Below are 12,574 nucleotides of genomic sequence, written 5' to 3'. Positions count from 1 at the left end.
TCTTGAGACTTTTATAATTTGGAATTTAGAGTTGAAGACCAAGGTATCAATTTATATAAGTAATTAGAAGAAGGAAACTTTTTTATTAAAAAGTGAAATGATGAATGAGACACAAATCATTTGGCCTTTAACTCTACAAAAATATATGACATGTTAAGAGGAGGCCTGATTCCATTAGATTAAGGAAAAGCCTCTTGCCATACAGCTAATAAAACATATGAATGCTATACCATGGGAAGATATGAGGTCCCATTCTTGGGGATTCAGGAAGAGATAGCTAAGAGGGGTCCTAGATGTATCTGCCTAAAGCAGAGACGGTGCCAACTGATCACTCCAGGTGTCTTTGAATCCTCTGTGGTACCTTTCTAAAATCAAAGACTATGAACACAGATAAGAGTACTTGAAAAATTTACCTATATTATGTTTTAATAACAAATTTCTTGATTATTTTTTTTATTATTGAGGCTTACTATAAAATAATTATTCCATTTTCTCTGATAATACTTTAAAAGCAAGTATTCTAACTACCAAACTGGACTGATTATATTAGGATAAGTATATACTTCCTAGAACATATAAGGGTGCAAGTAGAAGTGTGATCCTTTTATTGAAATAAATGTTATGATTTGGAAAATCACTGCCTTCCCAATAGGAGTGATTTATTACTTTACATAGGAATGATTTGGACACTCTAAGCAATATAAAATGAAACAAAATTAAGAAAGAAAGAGTCAAGAGTGTATTTGAAAAAATAAGCTATTTAATTTTATACACATACACACATGTAATGAAAACAGAATTTCTGACTGTTCAGCCATATTTTCCAGTTATAATTTCAGTCTTAAAATTGAGAAGTACTGTTGGTACATTCCCTAAATCGCAGCTTAACACATAGAATGGGGAGTGGTTTCTTCATAAAATGGCATGATAGAAGAGCTGGATCTAAAGTCAGCCCTCAAGAAATACAGCCCCTATTGTTCTAGCATTAGTAAGCAATGTCTATGAATACTACCATTCTGTTTTCCATTTTTCTAGAAAATAAGAAACACTCACAGTCCTTCTATTTCATTACTCAGTTTGGAAACATTATATACAAACAGAATTAATAAGGATAGTGGAAGGAAAAACCGAGACCGAAGACTGGTTTATTCTTATTTGTATCCTCAGTCTCTAACAGAGCGCTGAGAAGGCATCCAGTAAATGTTTTGCATGAATAAATGAATAATGATTAAGAGACAAGGTGTTCGAAAAATCATTCTTACACACCTGAAAATTCTAAACCAAATGAACAGCAATTATTCTCATAAAATTGCTCAGACTCACTGAGTCTTTTTTCTCTGTAGTGCTGCAGATGTCTAAATCTGAGGATGTTACAATCAGCTTCAAAGAGAACCTAAGTTTCTTGTAAAAATGGCAAAGTTTATAAAAAGCAGATTTATTACACTGATAAATTAGAATGATTTTCGAGAAGAAGGAATCCTTAACAGAGGGTCCTAAATCAAGCAAGGTGTATTTTTAAGCAAACAATTTCTGCTAAACTTTGTCCTTAGGCTAAACAGAGAGTTTAGGGAATGAACAGCGTCCAATTTGATATTAAATGAGAAAATATTTCTCCAAATCATCACTGAGGTCCATCATTCATTCTTTTTTCCAGTATTTATTGCATATGTGCTTCAGTATTATATTACATATAAGAACTAGTTCCACCCATTAGAGACACTACATGAAAAATGCTAAGTAGGTATAATAATTCGAGTTTTAGACATTGACAGTTTTTAAGAAGTCAGGATATAGGCCAGACTTGAAGGAGGTAAGAGTACAGAAGCCAGAAGAGGGATGCAGGAAAACCAGCTACAAAGTGCATGAGTGCGTCAGGAGCCTGAGTGGGGATTTTGCATCAGTCAGGTTGGGGCAGCAGAGCTTGTTGGCTTGAATGAGAAGTAAAAATAAAATTTAAAAGGTCACTTAAAAGTTAATTATAGTCAAAATAATTAACCTCGAAGTCTCAGCAAATGAGATATGATTTTTTCTTAGAACATGGAGAGTCAGCACACTTTTGAGCAAGGGAGTTTCACAGCAATGCTTTGAAGAGATAACACTTGCCGTGATTGTCAGGAGAAAGAGTATATCCTGATAGAAGCCAGGTAAATCGTCACTGAAAAAACTCTCGTTGTAAGATGATAACCTCTTAGACCTGACAGGTATTCATGGGTCCCCCCCCTTTCTCCAGGGATAGGGTCTGGATTTGAGGCATCTCTCCCAGTTGCCTGTCATGGCATCCGCGATGGGGTTTTTGCTTTCTCTGCCTTTCCTACCAGTGGCCCTTTTATAGTTTGCTGTAAAGTTGCTGTTCAGCTAGTCTTCAGGTCGTTTTCAGAGGTAATTGTTCCATATGTTACTGCAGATTTGGTGTGTCCATCGGAAAAGGTGAGTTTAGGATTTTCCTACTCAGCCGTCTTAGACTGCCCTGTGATACATTTTAAAGATGAAGAAACTGAGGAAGACAGCTATTGAATTATTTGTCAATGTCACACAGCTAGAAATTGGTTGGAATGGGATTTGAGCATAGGTTGTATGCCTCTAGGGCTCATGTCCTTAACCCCTGTCTGATATATTGCCAATTCATACCTAATTTCTGGTTGTGGAGTCTGTGGAAACAGAAATGTTTTTTGTATTGCTCTAATTTCAAGTTTTACAAAAATTTTGAATGAAACAATAACAAAAGTCAGCCGCCTTACTTTTACCCTCCTTAAAGATTAATTTTTATCAAAAAATAATATGTTTCAGTCTTCTCCCCATGTTCTCTCATCCTTTAAAATAACAAACTTTTTTTCAATAGTTCTATTGTTTTAGTTTATAATTTACAGAGAGAAGGGGCAGCATGACGGAAGAAAAAATTATGGATATGGAAATTCCATCCTCACTTCATATGTAGATTAGGGAGAGAAATAGAAATGTGTGTGGACAACATAAGCAAGCATGGAAGGAATCGATTCCTTAAGAAAAGTCCTGGTGAAGTGCTGGGCAAGCTCAGAGGGAGAGAGCACTTGCACTTTGGGGATCAGGGTTTCCAGGAAATGATGGTATTTGAGGTTGGATGTGAAGATAAATAGAAAAGCAGATGACAAAGATGGAGAGTAGAGCCCCAGTTCTGTTTTTGTATGACAGGAGTTACTAAAACATGTCACATTCAGTTGGGTGTAAGCAGAAAGCAGCTTTGGTCTTTCAGTAGCTACCACAGCAAACCCACTCTCTAGACTTGCTTTCCCCACTCCTTGGATGAAACAGGGGAAGATACCCTGTAGCTTTCCTCTTCAAGCACAGATAATAAAACAATGGTCTTTTTTTGTAAGCATTTAAAACATTCAAGTCCCAACCTCATCCCAATTCAAAATGGCCCCATAGCTCAGTTTGAGTTGCCCTTAGCTCAGAAGTCTGCAAGTGGGAAGGATGCTGAGGGCTTTCTGTCCGTTTTCCTCACTCCCGTCTCCTGTGGCTATCTGCCACACCTCCACTGCCACTTCTACTCTCCAGGTTAAGAGCAAAGGGGAGGGAGCAGTGATAGGGACACAGTCTTACTGGACTGGCCAAGTAGAACCCAGCTTTGGTGCCATCTGTTCATGTCAGATGCCCAAGACGAATTGGTGCCTTCTCCCATGTGGCCTATTTGGGATTCTTTGAGGTGCCACTGGAGCACCCCCACTGTTGTTGTTCCATGGTGTAGGAGGCCTCTTGTAGCTAGCTGCTTGAGAACCTAACTTCCTCAACCTGATCCCATTACCAGCATCCTTACTTTATTGCTATGAACCACTCAAGGGACAACTTCCCTTAGATTTTTCCAGGTGTGAGACAGGTATAAATGCATGAACTTGTCTGTCTCCACCCCACCACCTGTTTTAGGGGATGAATACCAAATTTTCCAAAGCCCTCAAACTTGATTTAAGATAAAGAAGAAATACCACCATTCTCTTTCTCTATCTTTCTAAGTATGCAGAAAATGTAGCCCAGTAACAACTCAAAAAAAATGTTTTCATCTTCCCAGTGAAAGACTCATTTGTAATATTGAGGGTTTTTAAAAAATGTTTGCACAGTAGAAAATATGATTTTGTTAGAACCTTGAATACAATGCCCAAGAGTTTCTGAAGTTCATATATAATGTGGTATGTTTCATCAATGCCCTTTCATACTATTAAGTATATTAGTTAATAGTATCCTTTGATGGGGTGAAATATTTTTGAAAATTAATCTGTCAGCTGTTACTACCTAACATCTGTATTTAGTTTCTCATGTAAATCTGCATTTAAAAATTCATTTCTGTTATCACATTCATTAAGATACACAAACATAGTTACATATTATTCGTACAGAGGTTTAGTACTGTTTATGGAACATATAATGTAAATTCATCAAAGCAAAGAATAATGTCTAAATCTGACAAAAATAATGATTGTCATCTTAATTGACAACTGAAACCTGTAAACTGATAAATCTATAAATAATCACTTGTCCCTTTAAAATAAAAGTGTGAAAGCCAATTAATCACAGTTCTTATAATAAATTTTAATATTATTAGCCTGTCTTATTTAAATACATTACTTTTATGATATAACCATTATTATTTAGTCATGTAAAAGGTTATAGTGCTATTAATTTAAAATATTTCTGTAGTGAAAGAACACTACACTCTTCTTTTTAAGTATGATGCATATTATATTTCAAATATAAGAATAAATCTGAAATGCATTGTTATTTGTAAATTTAGAAAACTTAGAAATTCCTCCTTTGGATTATAAAAGTAGATCTCATTATTTTCAGTTTTGTTCATTTAAAAAATATTCATTAGATTTTTTTTTAATGCTGTATTTCTCATATTTTTTAGATTATTAACCTTATAATTTTAAATTTCACTCTTTTGAGAAAAGAAAAGCTCTTCTAAATTCTCCATAAGATAAAAAAACTAGAAAAGGCAACTAAGAAATACTATGTGTTATTTTATGTAAGTATATTTGAACTTCTTTTAAGTAAACAAGACTTTGTATGCTTCTCCCCAAAGTCATTGAAGACACTTAATCCCCAGCATTAATAATGACATACAAGTGTCCATTTTTTGTTTTGAAGTAAACACAGACAGTGTACACACAGGGCAGTAGAATATGTACTATTAGTAATGACAGTAGTAGCGACATCTACACTAGTATTAACAAATTTTGAACCTAGGTTCAAATTTCTTTGTTACAAAACTGAGGTATAGTCACTGTATCCACCAGTAGTCTCAAATGCCTTTATTTGGGCCACTTTGCATTAAAAAAAATACTATCAGTTATATTACGTATTCATGTCTAGAATATTTAAATATTAAGTTTGCACCCTCAAAATTAGCTATATGAAGTTGACAATTTATCATTAACTAAATAATTCTAACAAAATTTTTAGTATACAGTTTTCATATAATTGAAACAAATCCATGTTATTTTTAGAATTGTGCCCTTCTCACTTTATTTCTTGTGTGTAAAGGAATACACAAATTTTAACTTCAGCAGTGATCAGGGATATAGGGGTTAACTACCATCCCAAATCCTTATGTAATTTCATAGAAAGAATCTTAATGTCTGCTTGAACAGGATTGGGCATACAAAAGTATGACTTCTATGAACATCAAATATATGTATTAATACCTTAAGGTCTGTTTCATATCTAAACTGCATGCTTCTTTAAGATCTTAATTTGATGTCAAGTCTATGGTCCCAATTGCAGGACAACTTGTGAATATTTCTGTACATAGTATGCCTTGTTCTTCATGCATTTCTTTGTTATTTGCCATTTATTGAATTCAAAGACACCAACTTCCTTCTCAATACAGAAGAGAAAGTCATGCTGTTTTCAGGTATTTCTTAAGTGATAGATCTCAGGAGAGACTCTAAAAGAATGTGTTCCTGTTTTGCCTGGAAAGTTCCTTTTAACTGAGAAAGTGGTTTAAAACACTGAATGTAAATCACATGAAATGATTTTCTTAGACCAAATTAATTTGTTTGACTATTGGGCAATAGTCTAACATACAACTAAAACCCAGATTTTTAAAATAAGTTTTATTTAAATAATTCAATTTTAAAATTACTAAGATATGTTATAGACTTTAAACAATTTTTTAAAAATCTGGGAACAATCCAAAGAACAAATTCATATAAAGGCAATGTTAGTCAATAAAAGTAAATAAATTATAAATTCTCAGTTAACTAAAAAAAAATTTGACCTTGATTTTGTTCTTCTATTTTTGATTAACATACATGTTATCATTATTCGAATATTTCTTGTAAGGGTTGGCATTTAAAATATTTTGGTGTAATTATGTTTATTCTGTAGCAGTATCATTGTTTTTATTTATAGTTAATGTTATTTTAATGCAATACATGAATTTACCATGATATTGTAATATTAATGCTATTTTTATGCCCAATTAGGTAAGTAATTAAAGGATAACCTTAAAAGCTGTCTATTTTGAACTTCTTGTTTTGTGAAATGACTCATTTCCTTCTTGTTTAGGTTAAATAATATGAGATTTTCCATAAGTTTGCTCTAAGAAATTAGCTGTTAATATTTTTGTTGTTTTTTTTTAAGCCAGAAACATTTGTGTTAAAAATATGCCTATGTTTATATATGGCTATAAAAATGATTCATTGCAAGTCTGTTAGAAATTATATCTCCTGTTCATTATATATGCATATAATATTTTAAAAATACAGCAACATTTCATGCAATATAAAGTTTTATACTTACATTGTTTTAAACTGCAATTCTAAATATATAGTTTAAAATATAAATAAATTTTAAATCTGTAGTTTAAAATTGCAAGAAAAAATGACATTATATTTGAAATGAAGTCATAAATCTTGCTATACTGGAAACATGTTGGACTAGGAATCAGAATATTTGCAATTTAGTCTAGGCCTGGCTACCTATTTGATAATGTTATGCCCCCGATCAAGTGAAATAATTCATGCATTCACTTCAAAGATGGCTATCTGAAATAAACACATTATCAGTAAAATAATTAGATAAATATCCAGGCTACCGCCACCCCTGAGGCTCCTTTGTCTTAGAGATCTTGATTGATTCAATAACTGGCCATTTGTACTGCTTTAATTTTGGCTTTTATATTTTAAATTCAATAAAGAATGAGCCTGCAAGGGCAGACAAGATGGTGGTATAGGAAGATCCTGAATTTGTCTCCTTATGGGCACACTGAATCTTCAGCTATATATGGTACAATTTCCTCTGAAAAAGACCTGGAAACGAGCTGAACAGCTTTTCCACAACAAAGGATAAAAGGATCACACCAAAATGGTTAGGAAAGGCAGAGATGTGGTCTCACTAAAAACAACCTTCTGCAGTGCCCGATACTCAGGAGGAATCTCAAAAGGCTGATGCTTCTCCCTGAATAGCAAGGGATTTGTGCCCCACATCAGGCACCTAACCCTTGGGACCTTTACTAAAGAGATGAACCCCCAAATCTTGTCGGTTTGAAAAACAATGGGGTTTACATCCATGATACTACACTGCAGGGAACTGAGATACTGCTTTTAAAGAGCTTACACATTGACTCAACTTGCCCAAGGCTTAGTGCAAAAGAGCAGATTGACAAGTGCTTAGACTATTTGTGAAGGGGATCCAACTGCTATTCTCAAAGCATCTGCTGGAGAAGCAGGGACTTCCTGAGACTCTCTCCATGACAAAGACACTGGCAGGCATAATTTTTGCACTGTCTTTCTCCTTATTAGCACCAGCAGGCTCATGTAGGTCCTGTACTCTCTCACTGCCCTGCCAAAGGTGGCAGGCATATGTGGTTACTGAATTCTCTCAATATCTGACTAAAACTGGTGGGCAAACGCAGGCCATACAAGGGACTCTCCTTGATCACCTGGCTCTGGTGGGAGGTTTTCATTCCTGAGTCCCAAAAGACAGTAACAATAAGAGAGAGAGTTTTTGGCAGACTACCACCTCAGAGCACTGCAAAAACAGACAAAGACAGTCAGACAAAGACACCATATAAAAAGGATACCACAAAAGAAAGAAAATCTCAGGTCAATATCCCTGATGAAAACCCATGCAAAATTCTTTAACAAAAATAGCAAACCAAATTCAATAATACATTAAAAGGATCATACATCATGATCAAGTGGAATTTATTCCAGGGATGCAGGTTAGTTCAACAGCCACACACAATGTGATACACTATACTAACATGATAAAGGATAAAAATAATATGATCATCTCAATAAATGAACTCACATACAATAAATGAGATGATCATGTCATTCGACAAAGTTCAAATCTGTTTATGATAAATAGTATGTATAAAGGGAATGTATCTCCACATCATAAAGACCATCTATGGCAAGCCCATAGCTAACTAACATCATATTCAATTGTGAAAAGTTGAAAGCTTTTACTCTTAGATTAGGCACAAGACAAGGATGTTCACTCTCATCACTTTTATTCTACATATTTTTGGAAGTCCTAGCCAGAGCAATTGGGCAACAAAAAGAAATAAAAGTCATCCAAATTGGAAAGGAAGATGTAAAACTATCATTTACAGGCAGGCATTATTTTATATAGAAAGAATTCTAAAGACTCCATTCAGAAACTGTTACCCTAATAAATGAATTCAGAGGGACTACACCAAACTAAAAAGCTTCTGTATAGCAAAGGAAACTATCAACAAAATGGAAAGGCAACCTTTTTGATGGGAGAAAATATTTGCTGATCATATACCCAGAATGGAGTTAATATCCAAAATACATAAAGAATTCATAAAACTCAACACCAAAAAATCATATAATCCTATTAAGAATGATAAAAGGATCTGAATTGACATTTTTCCAAAGAAGACATACAGATGGCCAACAGGGACATAGAAAGTTACTAAACATAACCAATCATCAGAGAAATGCAAATCAAAATCACAGTGAGATACCAACTCACACCTGTTAGAATGGCTAACATCAAAAAAGAAAATAAATTACAAGTGTTGGCAAGACTGTAAAGAAAAGGTGATCCTCATGCACTGTTGGTGGGAATGTAACTCAATGCAGTCATATGGAAAACAGTACAGAGTTTGATCAAAAAAAAAAAACAGAACTATTTGATCCAGCATTTCTACTTCTGAGTATTTATCTGAAGAAGACAAACACACTGATTAAAAAAGACATATGTACTCCTATGTTCACTGCAGCTTTATTTAAAATAGCCAAAATATGGAAACCAACCTAAATGTCCATTGATGAATGAATGGATAAAGATGTGTGTGTATGTGTATGTAATGGACTTAGCCATAAAAAAAGAATGAAATTTTGCCATTTGTGATACTACGGATGGACCTTGAGGGTATTTGCTAAGTAAAATAAGGCAGACAGAGAAAGACAAATACTGTATGATTTCACTAATATGCAGAATCTAAAAACAAAACAGACAAACAAAATAAAACTCACAGATACAGAAAACAGAATGGTTGTCAGAGGAGAGGGTTAGAGATGGGCAAAATTGGTGAAGGGGGTCAAAAAGGTACAGTCTTCCAGTTATGCAATAAATAAATTATGAGGTTGTAATGTACAGCATGGTGACTATAGTCTAATTCTGTATTGCATGCTTGAAAGTTGCTAAGACAGTAAATCCTTAAAGTTCTCATCACAAGAAAAAATGTTTTTGTAACTTTGTATGGTGATGGATGGTAACTAGACTTATTGTGGTGATCATTTTACATTGTATACAAAACCAAGTCATTATGTTTACACTTGAAACTAATATAATGTTATATGTCAATTACACCTTGATTTAAAAAAACGTATTAATAATGGTATCTGGTTTCAATTGTTAATAAATGAGTTAATACATTGAGAATGCTTAGAACAGGGCCCCACAGATAGTAAGTGTTTAATACCCATTTGCTCAATGCTAATCAACTTGTTCATCACAACACCATACACACAATATTCAATCATCAAAGTCTGAATAGAATTGCATAATACTAATTAACCTGAATGAGAAGTCATATTTTATAGCCTCTGATATGAATCAGAAAGCTATCACATCTGTGTCTTAGAGGAGTAACTTAACATTAATAAGAGCTTTTTTGCAACCCACACATTTTTACCCTTCATAATCTCAGAAGTAGCCATCCATATTCCTTATTTGAATTTACATGGTTAAACATATTTATTAGAGTAATATTCTCTTAGAAGTAAAATAATGTTACAGGTGATTTGTAACACTTTAAAAGTGAGATCAAGAGAATACTAGTCCTGACAGATGCTCTTCACAAAAAGAATTCAAGGGCTGAAACTCTCTAGGAAGCTCTATAAACAAGATGTTACCTTTCTAAGATACACCATGATTTACCATATTCCAGAATGAAATTCTGCAGTAGAGAAACCAACCTAAGTTAAGTCATTGTTTCCTAAATATATTTGATGATAGAACTTGTCTTTAATACAACACCCATTAATGAAGAACATACATTATGTGCTGTTACTCCTAGGAAGAAAAGTTAATATTCCTTGTTAGTCTCTAACACTAATTATAATAATACTATATAGTCACTTAGTTACTATTGCAATGGATGTGTGTTGAATACCTATAGTTCACTGTACCTATATAGAATACCTACAGTTTACAAGGCACTCTAATGTATATTCTTCAGTTCAACCAACAAGATGGACACTAGTCATTTCATAGTTCCTCAGAAGCAATGTGGATTGGTGAAAAGAACATAAATATTGTACTCAGAAAGGTCAAACTTTGAATCCCAGTTTTACCATTTATTATTTTATGCCCTTGAGCATGTTTAGGTCTTCAAAATCCTCAAATTGTTGTAATGATTAAATGAGATGACATATGTAAAGTACCAAGCACAATATTTTGAACATAATAGACACTAGCAAGTGTATGCTTTCTTCCCAGTCATCTTTGCCAGCAGAGAAACAAATTCTTCTAGTTATGGATAGCATTTGTCAATTCACCTTAATTTTGGACACAGGATGAATATTCACTTTGAATTGTACATAGCTCTGTCAGTCAAAAAAGAAAGGTGATTTAAAAAAAAACTCATGTCTAGCAAAAGACTATTAAATACCCAGTATTTTGTGCTATGTTCCATTATAGGGGATACTTTATTATGGAAACTCATGGAAACAGGACATGTATCCATCCAGAAGGGCAGGAATGAATGAAATTTTATGGAAATAATAACTGGATGCCTTAATATGAATAAAAGTTCTTCAAAAAAGAAGAGATGGAGAGGTGAAGATAAGGGTTTGAACAAAGAAAGAAGCCTCTGAAAGAACCAAAAACATAAGAGACAATGGGATGATGTATACGATTGGGTAGAATTTTGTGTGGGGAAGCAGTTGTCAAGAGATAAAGGTAGATACAGATTAGGAAAGGCAGGAACCCATAAATTCAGATTTTACCTTAAGGACAAAATAAAGCTTCAGTGTGTTTAAGTGGAGAGTAAAATAATCAGACATGGTTTCTCTGAAACTATGTGGTGCAAAATATATGCTGGGAATTATGGGTGTGGGGGACCGGCAGTGTTCCAGACTAGAGGTACTGGAGTAGACTGGATTAGAAGAGAGCTGGTGGACGCCAAGAGCAATGGGCAAGAGTGAGAGATAAACTTCATAAGACATGCTTCTATTCCCAACTGGAGGAGGTAACACCGAACCCTACCCATGCCCTCATCTGCCACTAGCACCTGGCATCAAGGCAAAAATATTGTGCCATGCACTTTCAAAAATGACCAAATAATTTTAAATAGAAAACTAAAACAATGATTCACAAAGAAACAAAATGAGCCAAAATATATTAAGCATAACTGTAACAATGTATTTTTCATATATTGTAGTTTTTATTCACTGAAACCAAAAAGGTTTTCAGTACATGCCTATGCACATCCACAATATACAACTAAGAAATTTATATCAGCAGCAACAACATAAATACAGCTCAGTAGAAAAATATGTCTGTATTAATTAAAAGTAAAGTTACTTATGCATAATTTTGCTAAAGTGATTGTGGATTACATCATTGCTTATACAATGTTTATACAATTGTTTATACAATACGTATCTGAGGGTCATAAATATTACTGGGGCTAGGCAGCCTTGTGGGTAGAACAGGATGTGTAATTAAGAAATGAAATCAATGAATCAATAGATGAAATAAAGAAATGAAAAGTCTTAATCTTCTAAAGATCACATTCTTTATTTCTGTCCCTTAATGTTTCTAAATTTTGCTTTAAGAATATAAGAAAATGACATCGATTGACTGCCAACATTTTCCAGCACTGTGTTAGGCATTTTTACAATCTAGACTCAATACTAATGTAATAGAGGGTGTAATTTTGATATTTACAACCAGAAGAGTACTTGGCACATAGTTGGTATTCAATAAATATTGTTGAATTTATGAATAACTGCTTTATAAGGAAGGCTGATCCTGGTCAATAAAGGGCCCTTTATACAACTTTATGACTTTGGATATTAAAAGGAGTGTTTGTGAGTAGAGTGGAGAGAACTGAATT

At 33.8% G+C, this 12,574-nt stretch overlaps 1 protein-coding gene across 7 annotated transcripts in view; it reads right to left on the bottom strand.

Moving 5' to 3' along the window:
* TRDN (triadin) overlaps positions 1–12,574 on the bottom strand; it is a 377,090-nt gene that overhangs the window by 145,508 nt on the left and 219,008 nt on the right. Inside the window, exon 13 of one of the 7 annotated variants that reach the window (XM_057489297.1) lies at positions 1,837–1,928. The exons of the other annotated variants lie outside the window; for them this stretch is intronic. Within the exon in view, the coding sequence (XP_057345280.1) occupies positions 1,852–1,928 (77 nt within the window). The 3' untranslated portion in view covers positions 1,837–1,851. Of the gene's footprint in view, positions 1–1,836; positions 1,929–12,574 lie in introns of those variants that run through there. 7 annotated transcript variants of the gene reach the window in all.

The sequence above is a fragment of the Manis pentadactyla genome, chromosome 12 (assembly GCF_030020395.1).
Source record: "Manis pentadactyla isolate mManPen7 chromosome 12, mManPen7.hap1, whole genome shotgun sequence".
NCBI lineage: Eukaryota > Metazoa > Chordata > Mammalia > Pholidota > Manidae > Manis > Manis pentadactyla.
Note: the sequence above shows the minus strand (reverse complement) of the source record. Positions and strands in the feature narration are given on the sequence as shown.